This window comes from Mixophyes fleayi, chromosome 2 (assembly GCF_038048845.1).
Source record: "Mixophyes fleayi isolate aMixFle1 chromosome 2, aMixFle1.hap1, whole genome shotgun sequence".
Classification (NCBI taxonomy): Eukaryota; Metazoa; Chordata; class Amphibia; order Anura; family Limnodynastidae; genus Mixophyes; species Mixophyes fleayi.
The window spans coordinates 86,913,528-86,927,124 of record NC_134403.1 but is presented as its reverse complement, the minus strand read 5'-3'; the positions used below and the strand labels follow the sequence as shown (position 1 = coordinate 86,927,124).

At 39.3% G+C, this 13,597-nt stretch overlaps 1 protein-coding gene across 1 annotated transcript in view; it reads right to left on the bottom strand.

Moving 5' to 3' along the window:
• Nucleotides 1–13,521, bottom strand: part of SARNP (SAP domain containing ribonucleoprotein) — a 47,583-nt gene extending 34,062 nt beyond the window's left edge. Inside the window, exons 1-4 of the mRNA XM_075199541.1 lie at nucleotides 13,136–13,521; nucleotides 5,204–5,303; nucleotides 4,753–4,799; nucleotides 2,468–2,535 (exon numbers count right to left, since the gene is read on the bottom strand). Coding sequence (XP_075055642.1) covers nucleotides 2,468–2,535; nucleotides 4,753–4,799; nucleotides 5,204–5,303; nucleotides 13,136–13,168 — 248 coding nt within the window. The 5' untranslated portion in view covers nucleotides 13,169–13,521. The remainder of the gene's footprint in view (nucleotides 1–2,467; nucleotides 2,536–4,752; nucleotides 4,800–5,203; nucleotides 5,304–13,135) is intronic.
• Between the last annotated feature and the right edge of the window lie 76 nt (nucleotides 13,522–13,597).

Sequence of the window (13,597 nt, the reverse complement as noted above, 5' to 3'; positions counted from 1 at the left end):
GCAAAGTGGAGTTCTCCATGGTTTACAAAGTTGGACATAAGTTATTCTGTTCAACCAACACATAGCAAAACTGTAAAATGTATTCTGGTCACAAACTATGAATTTCTTATGGGTTCATTATTTATTAAAGTTTTTCTTTATAGCGCCTGGGGCTGGATCACTTATAAAGTATTTATTTGTGGCTGGATCACGAAGAAATATATTATTGGAGATATGTATTTTAATTAGGAGTGCAGTGCACCTTTGTATATCATTGCAAATGTACTTATCTTTTTATATTGGTATGTGTGGAAATGTATTGACTTCTAAGACACTATGTCATGTCTGGGTTTTGCAACTGTCTGGGGACAGGAAATCTCATGTTAGACCTTTTCATTTCTGAGTGACTAAAACATCTGTTTAGCCTGAAAGACAGGAGGAGGTAATAATACTTGTTGGTAGACTCCCTATGCAAGTGATCACAGATGAATGCGAATTTTGCAATTTAAATTGCATTCAAAGCAAGATTAGAGAAATGTTATATCCTGATGGTAAACATCCAATAGAAAACATCAGACAAAGTGGGGCCGCTAGCAGCAATGTAAAAAGGTGTTAAACCCCTCCAGGATGAATTCTGTGCAGGCTGCATGAAGCACCTGGATTGGTTAGAGGGGCAGGAGGCTGGATTACCTCCTGCCAAGGTATCTGTAAATCTGTATAGAAAGTGCACTGTTTGACAATGTATTAGTATTAAACCATCTAACTTCTGGAAAGATCGCTAGTACCACAAACTGCCATGTAATTGTCCTTATAAGGGCTACTTTAGCTAATAAAACATCATTGTTTCAAGATCCTGCGCTTGACGACTATTTACCTGCTGTAATTCCTGTGACTTGCAGATTAGACCAAATCTAATCTCCGTTATCCGACTGTTCTGAGGTCGGTACCCGGCATTCCAGTACCAACGCCCTGCCCGCTACCCTGCAGCTCTGGCCAGTGTGATAGGCCAGAGGGAACCATCCACAGCAACCCTGTCCTAAAGGAAGAGTTCATGGGAAGAAGGTAGAGGTTCTAGGCACCGGTGTAGGAGCCTAGTGGTGGCAGCAGGCTCCTCCTACTGCGACCTGAGGGGCACATTTGGGAAAAAAAAAAAAAGGCCCAGCCGGTCCCCAGCAACAACAGACAGGGTGGCATAGGAGGTGCACCCTGTCATAGCACCATACAATGTAACAGTTAAATTGCAGCTGAGGTCTTATATTTACCCCCCCCCATCTTAATTTGACTTACTACACTGTTGACTACTCTTGTTATATATTACAGATTTATCTGTCAAAATTTCCTTACACAGAAAGCTGCAACAGGCCAGAATGGACAATACAACATCACTAACTGTGTGGAACACAGAACCACATGTTTAAACAGGTGAATATTTGCAACTTAGCAGTAAATTGCATTAAAACAAGCTGTCACAAAGGCACCGCAAATGTGAACACACAGTATAAGTATGATTTACTTTTATTTTACCTCAATAAATGTTCAGTACAACACTTGGGCATAAGTATCCAAAGTTAGCCATGTGCATATCTGCATTGGCATAGGGCTTGCTGTGCTAATGTAAAGTAAAGGCCAATGGAACAGGGGCTAAATCCTACAGAAGTGGTACAATATTTAAAGGACAGTCTTGATCAAGTAGTAGATAGCTATGAAAATGTGAGAACCAAGTTAAAAAATGTAATAGAAATAAATGACTGGAGGTGCTTTACACATTAGCAGGTGTGGCAAAGCACAATACACACACAAGGCACAGCTAACTAATAAAGACGATCATATTTATAAAAAAAATTCATTATATATTATACAGTACAAATGACCAGCATACACCAGCCTGTGCCTAGAACTCATTGCCTGGTAACTTTAAATACCAGAAGAATAAAAAAAATCAAATGATTCAGACTGTCCGTATTGTTAACAAACAGGTCACAGTCATTGTTAGGTCTTCAGACAGCCTGCGATATATTTTTCTTTCATGAAATCTACAGCACATATAAAACACACACACAAAACTACGGCTTATTAAAATAAATACTATTCTGACAGAAGGGTTGATTTGTACCCAAGTGAAAAACTATAGTATTCATGGCAGTAATCATGCACTATCATCAGATTCTTCTTAATTCAGAATGCAATGTAATGGACAGCGCCCCCTGTTTTAATTCTCTGTAACCGTCTGGAGGGAAGTTTCAAAAGTGGATAAAGATAGTCTCAGACAAGCAACATGATCTGCAGCACCCTGTTGTCCAGGCCCAATCACCAGTTAAATTAGTTGATTTAAACAGACTCCACCAATACAAACTGTAAAAATTCTGTCAAACTCTTACAAAGCAGTCTGTGCCCATCACATATTAAGTTCCAACATGACAAAAATATGGGTAAATAGACATGAGAGATCCACAAGCTGCCCTGTGAGAAGGTAAAATTATGTCCTTACGTTTCTTCTGTTTTTTCAGAAGGCTCATCCTGCTTGACTGGAGCTTCAGGAGGCTTTTGTTCTTCTTCCTGGAAATGAAGAAAGAAGTTGCATCCTTAATTTGTGTACGTTTCAGACATTGTGGAACTGGTGGTGTAAATATACAAGCAATGGGATAATTGCAGGTAGGAGGATAACGTGACATCAGCAGGACACAAATAAGCCAAAGCAGAACATCACTGCAAACTTCTGCATCCAGGGCACTCTACAGCTTGACCATTGTAGACAGGAGGTTTTTTTCAGAAAATACCCTTCAGACTAACTAAAAGTGGAATTTTAGATGGAGTGAGGTAAACAAAAGGACACCGACAAAGTTGAGAAAAGATCAGACTATTAGACACAGTGGGATCTGCTTATTTCCCTCACATAGCTCCAAAGATACAAGAATATAATCTTCTAGCTTTGCATATATAACCAGACTGAAAGAAATACCTTAAACACACACTATATACTCCGCTCTATACTCAATGCGGCCGCAAAACTCATCTTCCTCTCACGCCGCTCCTCCTCTGCCTCGCCTTACACTGGCTCCCCTTCCCCTACAGAATCCTTTTCAAACTCCTCACCACCACTTACAAGGCTCTCTCCAACTCTACTGCCCCTTATATCTCTAACCTCCTCTCCATTCACACTCCTGCCCACTCCCTGCGCTCGTCCAACGACCGCTGCCTCTCCTCCACTCTTATCACCTCTTCCCACTCCAGAATCCAAGACTTTTCCTGTGCATCCCCCCTTCTCTGGAACGACCTCCCTCGTTCCATCCGTCTCTCTCCTACTCTGTGCTCCTTCAAACGTGCACTCAAAACTCACCTCTTCCTCAAAGCCTACCAACCATCTACTTAACCCCAATCACCTCTCTTTGCTCGTCCTCCCTTCTCTCCTCTTGCCTCAACTGGCTCCTCTTGTGCCTGGTCTGTTTACCCTCCCTTAGGATGTAAGCTCGTATGAGCAGGGCCCCCTCCCCTCCTGTCTCCATACCCGTTCTTCCGCTCCGTCTTTACTGCATATGACTAGTCGGAGTTTCTGAAGTATTGGTACTTTTTGTTCATTGTTCTGTATGGTTTCACCCTGTATAGTCTACTGTTACTACTGTGTGCGGCGCTGCGGATACCTTGTGGCGCCCAACAAATAAATGAAAATAATAATAATAATAATAATAATAATAATAATATAATGCAAAACATATACACCCATTTTGTATTTAAACAAGGCAAACAGTGGGACACACTTATTTTTTGATCCAAACATCTGCAGTAAATACAAACAACTATCACTGGTTTTCAAAAGATCTACCATTGTGAAAATGTGTACATTCTATAACAATGGTATAAGTACATTTAAAAATAAATAAACCCCACGCAAGGGACAAAAACATGGAATATGGTAGCCAACAGGGGGCTTATATGCATCTTAAAAGCACAATTTAGAAGGAGAGAAGAATGTTGGGAATGTGCACAGAACATACACACAGTGTGTGCATCTCTATCCAGACTGTACACACTCAAATAACACAACTGGGTTGCCTTTGCTGGTTTAAAGTATCATGTGAGTTTTCCAACAATGGGATGTGTAACACTCATCCAGAATGTGTGACTGTCAAACAAAAACTGATGAGGTTATATGGAGCTGGAGAGTCTTTATGATAAAGGGAAGATCTGATGAATCTCTTATGCACACTAACATACACTGGATTCCCATAGCAGCTTGCTAGAGACTGCACTCGATCTGATAGTGTTAGGGAAAAGACCTATGCAGTGTTCTCCCCAGCATCTCTTTCCCGGATGCTCCATCCGGCTGTTTTTACTTGCCACCTGGCTATTGGAGCCCAACAGAGTCTTATTATTTTAGGAGAAACAATGGTTTATTCTATTAGACCAGGCACTATGTGAGCACTAGAGCCAGCAGTGTGTGTTAGACCACTGATCACTGGTCGGACCAGTCCTGGCAGGTGTAGGCAATTATTACACTGACCCCACCCGGCTCCTTCTTAATGCCACCCGGCTGACAACATTTTCTGGTATGCTATGTGACCCATCCCCTGCACTATTAAACAATTATCCACTCCTAAAGGAATTGAGGTGATGCCACAGTGACATCACCCAGTCATAAAGAGGTTCATGACAAATATAAAATGGGACATATATAAAATGTTAGTTTACAAGGCAGTCAAGTTGTTCCACACACACCGTATGAAATGTCTTCTGGGGAGAAATGACTTATAATTTATGATCTGAATGGAAGTTTACCTCAGTTTCATCTCCTAAAACATCTTCTTCATTGGCCTCCTCTTCGGCTGTAGAAAGAATGACAATAAGGAATTATTACACATGCACACACCATTGTATTATTTCAATTATACAATGACATTGGTCAGGTAATTGCCATTCTATAAATGTTCAGCAAAATATATTGAAATACATTTTGGGAGTTATTTCCATTGAAGTGATTGTTTTTACATCTTCATTGACTCATTAAATATCTTATTGGCTTCTACCCCCAAGTGCATGCTACACACATGGGGATTTGTCTCCATGTGGCGGATAATTCTACTGCTTGTCCACTGATTTATACTAATGCTAAATATGTTTAAGCTACAAAGTTGCTTTTACTTAGGAGTCATTTAAATGTAGTTTCACTTCAGAGACAATTTAAGCAAAGTTAAAAGAGAGCTCAAGTGAAAAATTAGCTTTTCCCAACCGTGTTCCTCTAGATATGCCTGAAGTCTATTGACCAAATCGCTCTTGTTGCCCTTCACCTCCAAGCCGCGGGCCAGGCATTCCTGCTTGAGCTCTGCCAACTGCAATATCAAGAAAAGGACAAAAAAAAAAAAAAAAAAACTATCAAAAGGCATCTTTATAACATGGTATTTTAAATAAGAAACTGCAAAATGAATAATTAAAAACATTAAGCCCAAAATCAAATATTACTGTACTAAAAATTCCTACATAGCCATTTGTTACATATCTCTATAATACCAGGTCTATGAATAAAACACCAGTCATGCACTAAAGAGTTATGTATAGAGCAGAGATTCTTATATTTTTTACATGCCCCCAATTTCCCATTCACCACATTTTTAGCAATACTGAACCTAAATTTATAGAACTCAGATAAAGAACCACTAAATCTAAAACAAAAAGTGGCACTGAGGGTAAATGTATACACACACACACCACTTCTCCCAATGCTTTAATAGTAAAACTGTCAGATTCAGTTTTCTTACATTTCCATACTGCCATTTCTAAGTTTCCACTTCCACTGTGTGTGTTTATACAATATATAAAATTATAAAACCAAACTGGCCACCGAGTGCAAGATTGAGAAATGTTATCTCTCATGGACTCCACAAGATCTCTGAAGGTGTCCTGTGGTATACGACACCAAGACATTAGCAGCAGTTCCTTTAAGTTGCGACGTGGAGCCTTCATTGCTCGGACTTGTTTTACCAGCACATCCCACAGATGCTCAATCAGATTGAGATCTGGGGAGTTTGGAGGCCAAAGGCAATACTATGAACGCTTTGTCATGTTCCTCAAACCATTCCTGAAAAATTCTTGCAGTGTGGAAGGGCACATTACCTTGCTGAAAGAGGCCAATGCCATCAGGGGATATCCGGCCGTCCACATGATGCAAAAGAAAACATCACACCAGGCTACTGTCTTCCATTGCTTCAAGCCAAGTTCTGGTGCTCACATGCCCATTGCAGGGGTTTTTTAGCGGTGGACATGAGCACTGACCAGTTTGTATCTACGCAGCCCCATATGTAGCAATATGCAATACACTGTGTGCTGACACCTTTTTATGATAGCCAGCATTAACTTTTCAGTCATTTCTGCTACAGTAGCTCTTCTGTGGAATTGGACCAGACAGGCTAGTCTTCACTCCCGACGCACATCACTGAGCCTTGGGAGCCCATGATACATGTTGCCGATCCACCACTTGTCCTTACTTGGACCATTTTTGGTAGGTAGTAACCACTGCATACCAGGAACACCCTACAAGACGTGGGAGATGCTCTGACCCAGTTATCTAGCCCTTACAATTTGCATCTTGTCAGATCATTACACTTGCCCATTTTTCCTGCTTCCACTACATCAACTTTGAGAACTGACTGTTCACTTACTGCTTATTATTTCTCACCCCTTGACAGGTGCCACTGTAACAAGATAATCAATGTTAGTCTCTTCACTTGTCAGTGGTTTTAATAATGTGGCCGATTATATATCGGTAAATGGATTTAAAAAGTTGTTGAAAACATTGGTTAAATATTCTGGTCCATGCATCAATCAGTTGCTGCAGATTTGTCGGCTGCACATTCACGCTATGAATCTCCTGTGCCATCGCATCCCAAATGTGCTCTATTTGATTGAGATTTGGTGACTGTGGAGTAAATTGCAGTACAATGAATTCATTATTATTGTCTCACATTCGTCGAACCAGCTTGAGATGATGTGTTTTGTGATGGGTCGTGTTATCCTGCTGGAAGTACTACTAGAAGTTGGACTGTAGCCATAAAAGAGATGCACAGTCAGTAACAATACTCAGGTAAGTTAGGGCATTTAAAATGATGCCCGACTGGTATTAAGTGGCCAGGGTGTGCCATGAAAACAAACATTCCAACTAAACTAAACTACCACCGGCCTGCACCGTTGAAACAAGCCAGGGTGTATCTATGGATTCATGCTGCTTACACCAAGTTCAGGCCCTACCATCTGCATGTCAAAGCAGGAAGTATTTGTCAGACCTTGTAACGGTTTTCCAATCTTCAAGTGTTCAGTCAGCTGAGGCTACAGTGGGTACATAGGAAACTGAAGTGGAACCCGGTGTGGTCCTCTGCTGCTGTAGCCCATCAACTTCAAGAAGCGACGTGCTGTGTGTTCGGAAATGCTCTTTTTGCATACCACTGTTGTAACACATGCTATCTGAGCTACTGTCCTCTTCCTGGCAGTTTGAGTTTCACAATATAAAAAAAAAAAAAGGAGGGGCAATGTAGAGGCATATATGTGTCGTTGTTGGGCACAGTCAGGTCCAGAAAGGATCAGATAGTAGTCAACCTCCAAAACTACTGAGCTCAAGAAAAAGAAATGCTGATGTTTTCCCAAGTTGACTTCAACTTTTATTACTTGTAGTTGTGACTGTGACCAATAAAGTTGTATTCATGAAAATAATGTACAAACATATTCCCAAGGTTAAAATGCTGTGTTCCTGTGCAACACTTAAAATACAAACACTTATGTACACATATGCAAATTAAAAACAAAAATCTCACGCTTATTTTGTGCCATAAGTGTGCAAACTATTATATTTAATAGCATTTTCTTCTTCCAGCAAAATTTGGACAGGAGATAAAGGTTAGATTTTAAATGATAGATTCAACTACAACTAGAGTGCAACATTTTAGACTTATTTATGAACGCCAGTTTATATTTCTGGTGGGTCTTGACTAGACGCATTTTGTCCACATGAATCATGCATGCTACTTTAGCACTGTTTCTATTCTTGACCACTGTGCTAAAAACATAACAGCAGAAACAGCAGTCTTAAAACCAATAACTGATTTAGAAAAACACAAGCCAGCTGTACGGAGTGGTAAATTAAAATAGACAGCAAGACTATAGTATTCTGTGAATTTTCTTTCATTTCTCAAAACTAGTACAACTAACACAAAAAATAGAAAAGCAGAATGCAACTCTTTAAAGCACATAGAATATTTTTTTTCCCTTTAAATAGCAAGTTAAATACATTTTAAACATCCATTTGATAATCATTTTTCTTTGCTTTTTTTTCTACAAATCAATGTCTCCATTTCAAGAGTCTCTCTGGAGGGCTGACAAATGTGACTCATGTGATGGCAGCAGGGGGAGATGGAGGGGGAAAATGTCAGAGCTCTGAAGAGCATTCTAAGCATCTCTGCTCACTACATCATCTGCCACGTGACTGACTGCCATGGCAGTCACATGACAGACACTGTGGAAAGTCTGCAGAATTATAAATCTTTAATACTAACCCTAACACAAAGCTAAGATAAAGGAAAATGGTAAATACCAACATTCTTCCTACAGTTTGCCACAGTAATTTATGTAAAAAACAAAAACTAAAAACACGTGACTGGATCACTTATAAATAAGATATAGTATAAATTTATTTAAAGAAAATAGCACAGGGCGTTTACTTATAGAATTACAAATGTACTTATTTTTTATATTGTGTGTATTTTGGTAAAGGAAATATCTTTATTTCTGAGACCAGGGGAGGAAATTTGTTTTGTTGTAACTTTGCTAGAGGAAATGCATGATTTCTGAGGTATATATATATATATATATATATATATATATATATATATATATATATCTGATACAATAAGCACTTGTTGAGGAAGTCTTGTGAATTTTGGTGTAGAGAAATTACTTGTTTGGTGTTCTGTAATTTTTCTTTGGGAATGTGTATTCTGCAACTGTCTGTAGAAAGGACCCATGTTAATCTCATGTTAGACCTTTTGACATGTGAGGGTCCAGCACCTGAAGGTCTAATTAGATCTACTGTTAGATTCCCTGTGTCTAAAACAAGAAGCAGGAAGTCACAGCAAGTTTTAGAATATCACAGATAAGTGTAAATATTGTTAGCTTTGCATGTAATTCCACATTTGGGTAAACATATAGCATCCTAATTCTAAAAATAGCTCAGACCTCAGGGTCTGGCTTACCCTGTGAGGATGTGTCCAAAACTGTATAAAAAAAAGCACTGTTTTGTATTGGAAATGGTTCTTGTTTTTATCTGACCTGCATACTGGTACCTTCAACTAGTGTGAGCAAATAAACATCACTTGCTTCAAAGACCTGCTTCGAAACTTCTCTATCCCTGTGACCTACAGATTAGACCCAACTCTAATCCGTTCCCGGCTGTCTGAGGTTTGGACCAGTGACCCATGCCCGAGAACCCCTCTAGCTACTTTCACATATACAGGCTTAAAGCAAGTCAAAAACAACGTGTGGTTATGTTATTTCTTTGAAGCTCTTTTTATGTGGAACGGTTTTTCAATATAGCATGTTCTATTTTAGCATGCACTAAATTCTTAAATGCCGAATTGAGATTTCAGTACACAATGGTGTGCACTATACCGTTTAGGCTAGGTACAGCTACAGAACATTTTCTCCCAATGCATTATCTATAACAATTTTTTACCAACGACTGATTAAAAAAAAAAAAAGTTCTGATCAGTATGCAGATTCATGTGTACATACTATAGATGTTTTACAAGATTTACCTTCAGATCTGTGCTCTTCATCTGTCATAACCATCGGCTAAAAATGATCATGACTCTAAACTCGATTGGAGATCCTGACAGTGAGTGCATACACACTAAAGAATTGGAACGACATTGCTCCATTGTTAAATGAGATTATAAAGTCAGTTTGAAAATCTCAATCAACAATTTCATGTGCTTTGGAACAATAATTGTTCATCATTCCAGGGTACACACTACTGTGATATAGGGCCAATCAGTCGTTTATCATCTGACTGGCCCGATAAAAAACACTGTAGTGTAACTAGCATTAGTTATTTGTTATTTATTGCACTTCACTCATTAAAAGAGTAAACAAAACCTAAGGGGATGCATCTCTGGCTCAGAGGATAAAAATGCACAGAGAGCAGCAGTGACATCTCACCAACCAGTCCCACAATGGTATACATGACTGGATGATTAAAATATTATAGTATGTGTTATAGTTGCTATGGAATATAACAGTAAACCATGTTGTAAGATATGTGTAAAAGCCTGTAGGAGAGAGTACACTGGAACATCAACAAAATGGTATAACAGCTTATTGCCAGAGCCAAAGTGCAGATCCTGCAGCAGTAAGCTCTGGACTGTAGTTCTAGCAAGTCTGGAGACAACCACTGAAACAAGGTACATTCCAAAGAGCAGGTGTGATGTGGAAAAAGTTATAAGGTAGAGGTACCCTTTAAGTGTACAGCCATACACTCAGCTACATAACAAAATCAGGAACTTAGGAATAATAGTTACGTGTTTTACAGCAAATAGTATCTGACAGGCGTTCACTGATAAGCACACACTTTTGTAACCTGCAAATTCCAGGACTGACAAGGTGCATAATTCCATATAACCATCATAAGTTATTGAACTTTGCTGCTTAATACTGCAAAAACTCTATATTAATAATTTCAAGGAAGCAATAATTTAATTAAAATAAATTACGTCTGTGCTGAAATACACAAGCTACCATCAGTGTATCTAGTTGCTTAAAGATACTTCCTCTAAGCTCAGACCACAAGTTTTAGATTTTTCAGAATGTCCCTGTGTGTACTTTGGACAGGGTCTGATTAAGTTATTCAGCCTGGAACAAAGCATCTGTCTACAAGTCTATATTGTGGGCAAATGAAATGTAGGGGACTAGCTTTTTTTGTGTTAGGTGTGAGCAAGATTAATTTTGTGTGGCTCTTGCTGTGTAAATGCAAGAAAATGAAAATTGGCTGCTATCATGGCAATAATAAAGATTCTAAGCGAGTACAGTCAGGGGCTTCTCTATACCTAGCTTGTAATGTTCCACTAATAAAACAAACTAGGCTAATGCTCACCTCTGTAGGTCTACTGCACTTTTAGCATACATGAGAACAGGATAAATTTGTTCATTTTCATTTGACAATAATAAACAGCTAACAAAAAGGTTACCAAAATCCATCCACTACAACAATATATGAAATAAGTTATTTACATAAGTGGTCCAGCTGCTACTCCAATTGTAAATGCACACATTTGACCTCTTTATTTCTAGAAATCAGGCTTTACAGAGGAGTACCATACTGGTCCCAGGAAGAAATACAGGCGTTCTGGAATAAGTGGATTTAAAACTATTAATTACACAGTACATATATAAATTATAAAATCAAAATGACCACCATCAGCTCTCGCTGTTTGTATTTTAATTTTACAGTTGTGTCTTTTGCTAGTTGAGGATTTACAATTGGGAGTAGAGCCTGGACTGCTTACATCAAAAAGTTAGTTCATATATTGTTGAAGAAAATTAATATTGGCCATATATTTCTTTTCAATTTAGTGACCCGAGTACCGATCATAGGTTCAATAATTACCTTTAAGCTGAGTACACACAATTCCCGACCGTTTGCTTAAGCTGGGTACACACTACAGGATTTTTGCCCAATAATTGGACAAATCAGCCGACATCCGACCGTTTGGTCAGCTATTGTGCGAGTGTGTATAGCGACACGATGATCTAAAGTCGTCCCAAAGTGCCGATCATCGTTTCATTTGGTTGGTCGTACCGTTTAATATTTTCAGATCAATCACCTAACGATCATGTAGTGTGTATGCACGCATGCTGACGATCTCCATAGAGTTTACAGAGCCGGGCTCTTTTCAGCCGATGTTAGCACTGAATGTCAGAGTGAATAAATGTAGAGAGTGTTGTAAAAGGAATAATTCATTTGTTCGTTCTGAGAGAGAATATTTACTTTCAGAGTCACAGATGCTAACGAAATTCGTTAGGACATGTGGATAGCTATAAGAAGGCGGTTTTAATCAGTGTGACAATGTAACAGTAATGAATGAATATTGTGCTGTCATTCTCCAGACTAGAGGACCAGATAACGTACTGCAAAAAAAGCAAGCCTACAGTACTTGTTTCACCAACTAGGGTTTTTATTATTACGGTCTTAAGTGTTCTTGGCATGGTTTTAGTCCATTCATCCCCTAAGAGATGCACTTTTACCTTGATGAGAGTGGAGTGTTCCATAGTGAAGATATCCCATACACTGAATTGTTTAAATATTAAATGTTCAAGATAGACCATGGTTGACCTTGACACCAAGACATAGCATCATCTTCCAAGCTCATGGGAGAGAGACCTTTGCTATGCATTACAGGAATTGTGGTAACCTTCGGATCACTAAATGCAGGCATTTTATTTATCTCACATAATTCCACCCATAACCATCCTGCTTGGGGTACAGCTATTATTTATCCAAGTGTATGTTTTATTTTGTATTATCTGTGTATCCATGTTCAATTCATTCTGAAGACTCATACATTCACTATACCTCGAGCCAATACTTCTACACACATCTCAGTCTCTTATGGTTTTCCCACTTCATGTGACAGTGGCTGGATCCTCTGGTACTGTATTTACTAGTTACTAATGAAAAGAACTTCTACACATGCAGTGTTGCCAATTGATCAGTCACAGAATATATAACCATGCTTCTGAAAAAGTCCCTATTTTTCAATAATGTTAACAAATTCTACTGTAAAACTTCTTGCTGTACATGTAATACACAGTTAGAATTAGCAACTCTTACTCTTCGGGTTTTATAACTTAATATTTACTAAAAGCCTATTACATATATAATATAACCATGGCGGGTAAACATATCATGATGGGAGTAAATGTATATTAAGGTCAGCATTGAGATGAGCCTAAATATAACTATCCATCAGTACAGTGTCCCTAGGAAGTATATCCAAGGGTTTGGGACAGTGCAGGCGGCCACAAGAGCAGACAGTATAATGGCACTGAGGCTGTATTGAAGGAAACCGAATATCGTCTCCCAACTCTGGAGCCACCACTCTCTTTCGTTGCTGTTGGTACTTACCTTTAGCTTGTGAATCTCCACAGTGTCCGCCATCTTGGTAGCTCCCCCTCGTCTGTGGCACGCTCACTCGGCAAGAGACGCAGCTATTGGTCGGTCGCACACGTGACGTCAAGTCTACAACGAAGCGCGGGAGTTTTGATTCCAGGACTTCCCGTTTCTATGAGAGCGGGACACCGGGCGAGCTGGAGTAGAAGCGCTCTGTATTCTTACAGGAAGAAAGCGTTTAATGAATAACTAAAAACTATTAACCATAACTCACAGAAACAATGGGCGGGACATGTATGTGAGTGGCAGGTCAGCTGATCAGTACAATACGATGACTGGGTATTCGGTTTTGGCTCTGAGCCAATCAGTGAGATGTGACGTAATCAATCCATGGACGAATGAAACATATCAGGAGAGTTGCGCATCAAATGAACGTCACGTAGCCAGTGCCGTCTCTTGTATCACAAGACAAAGCCG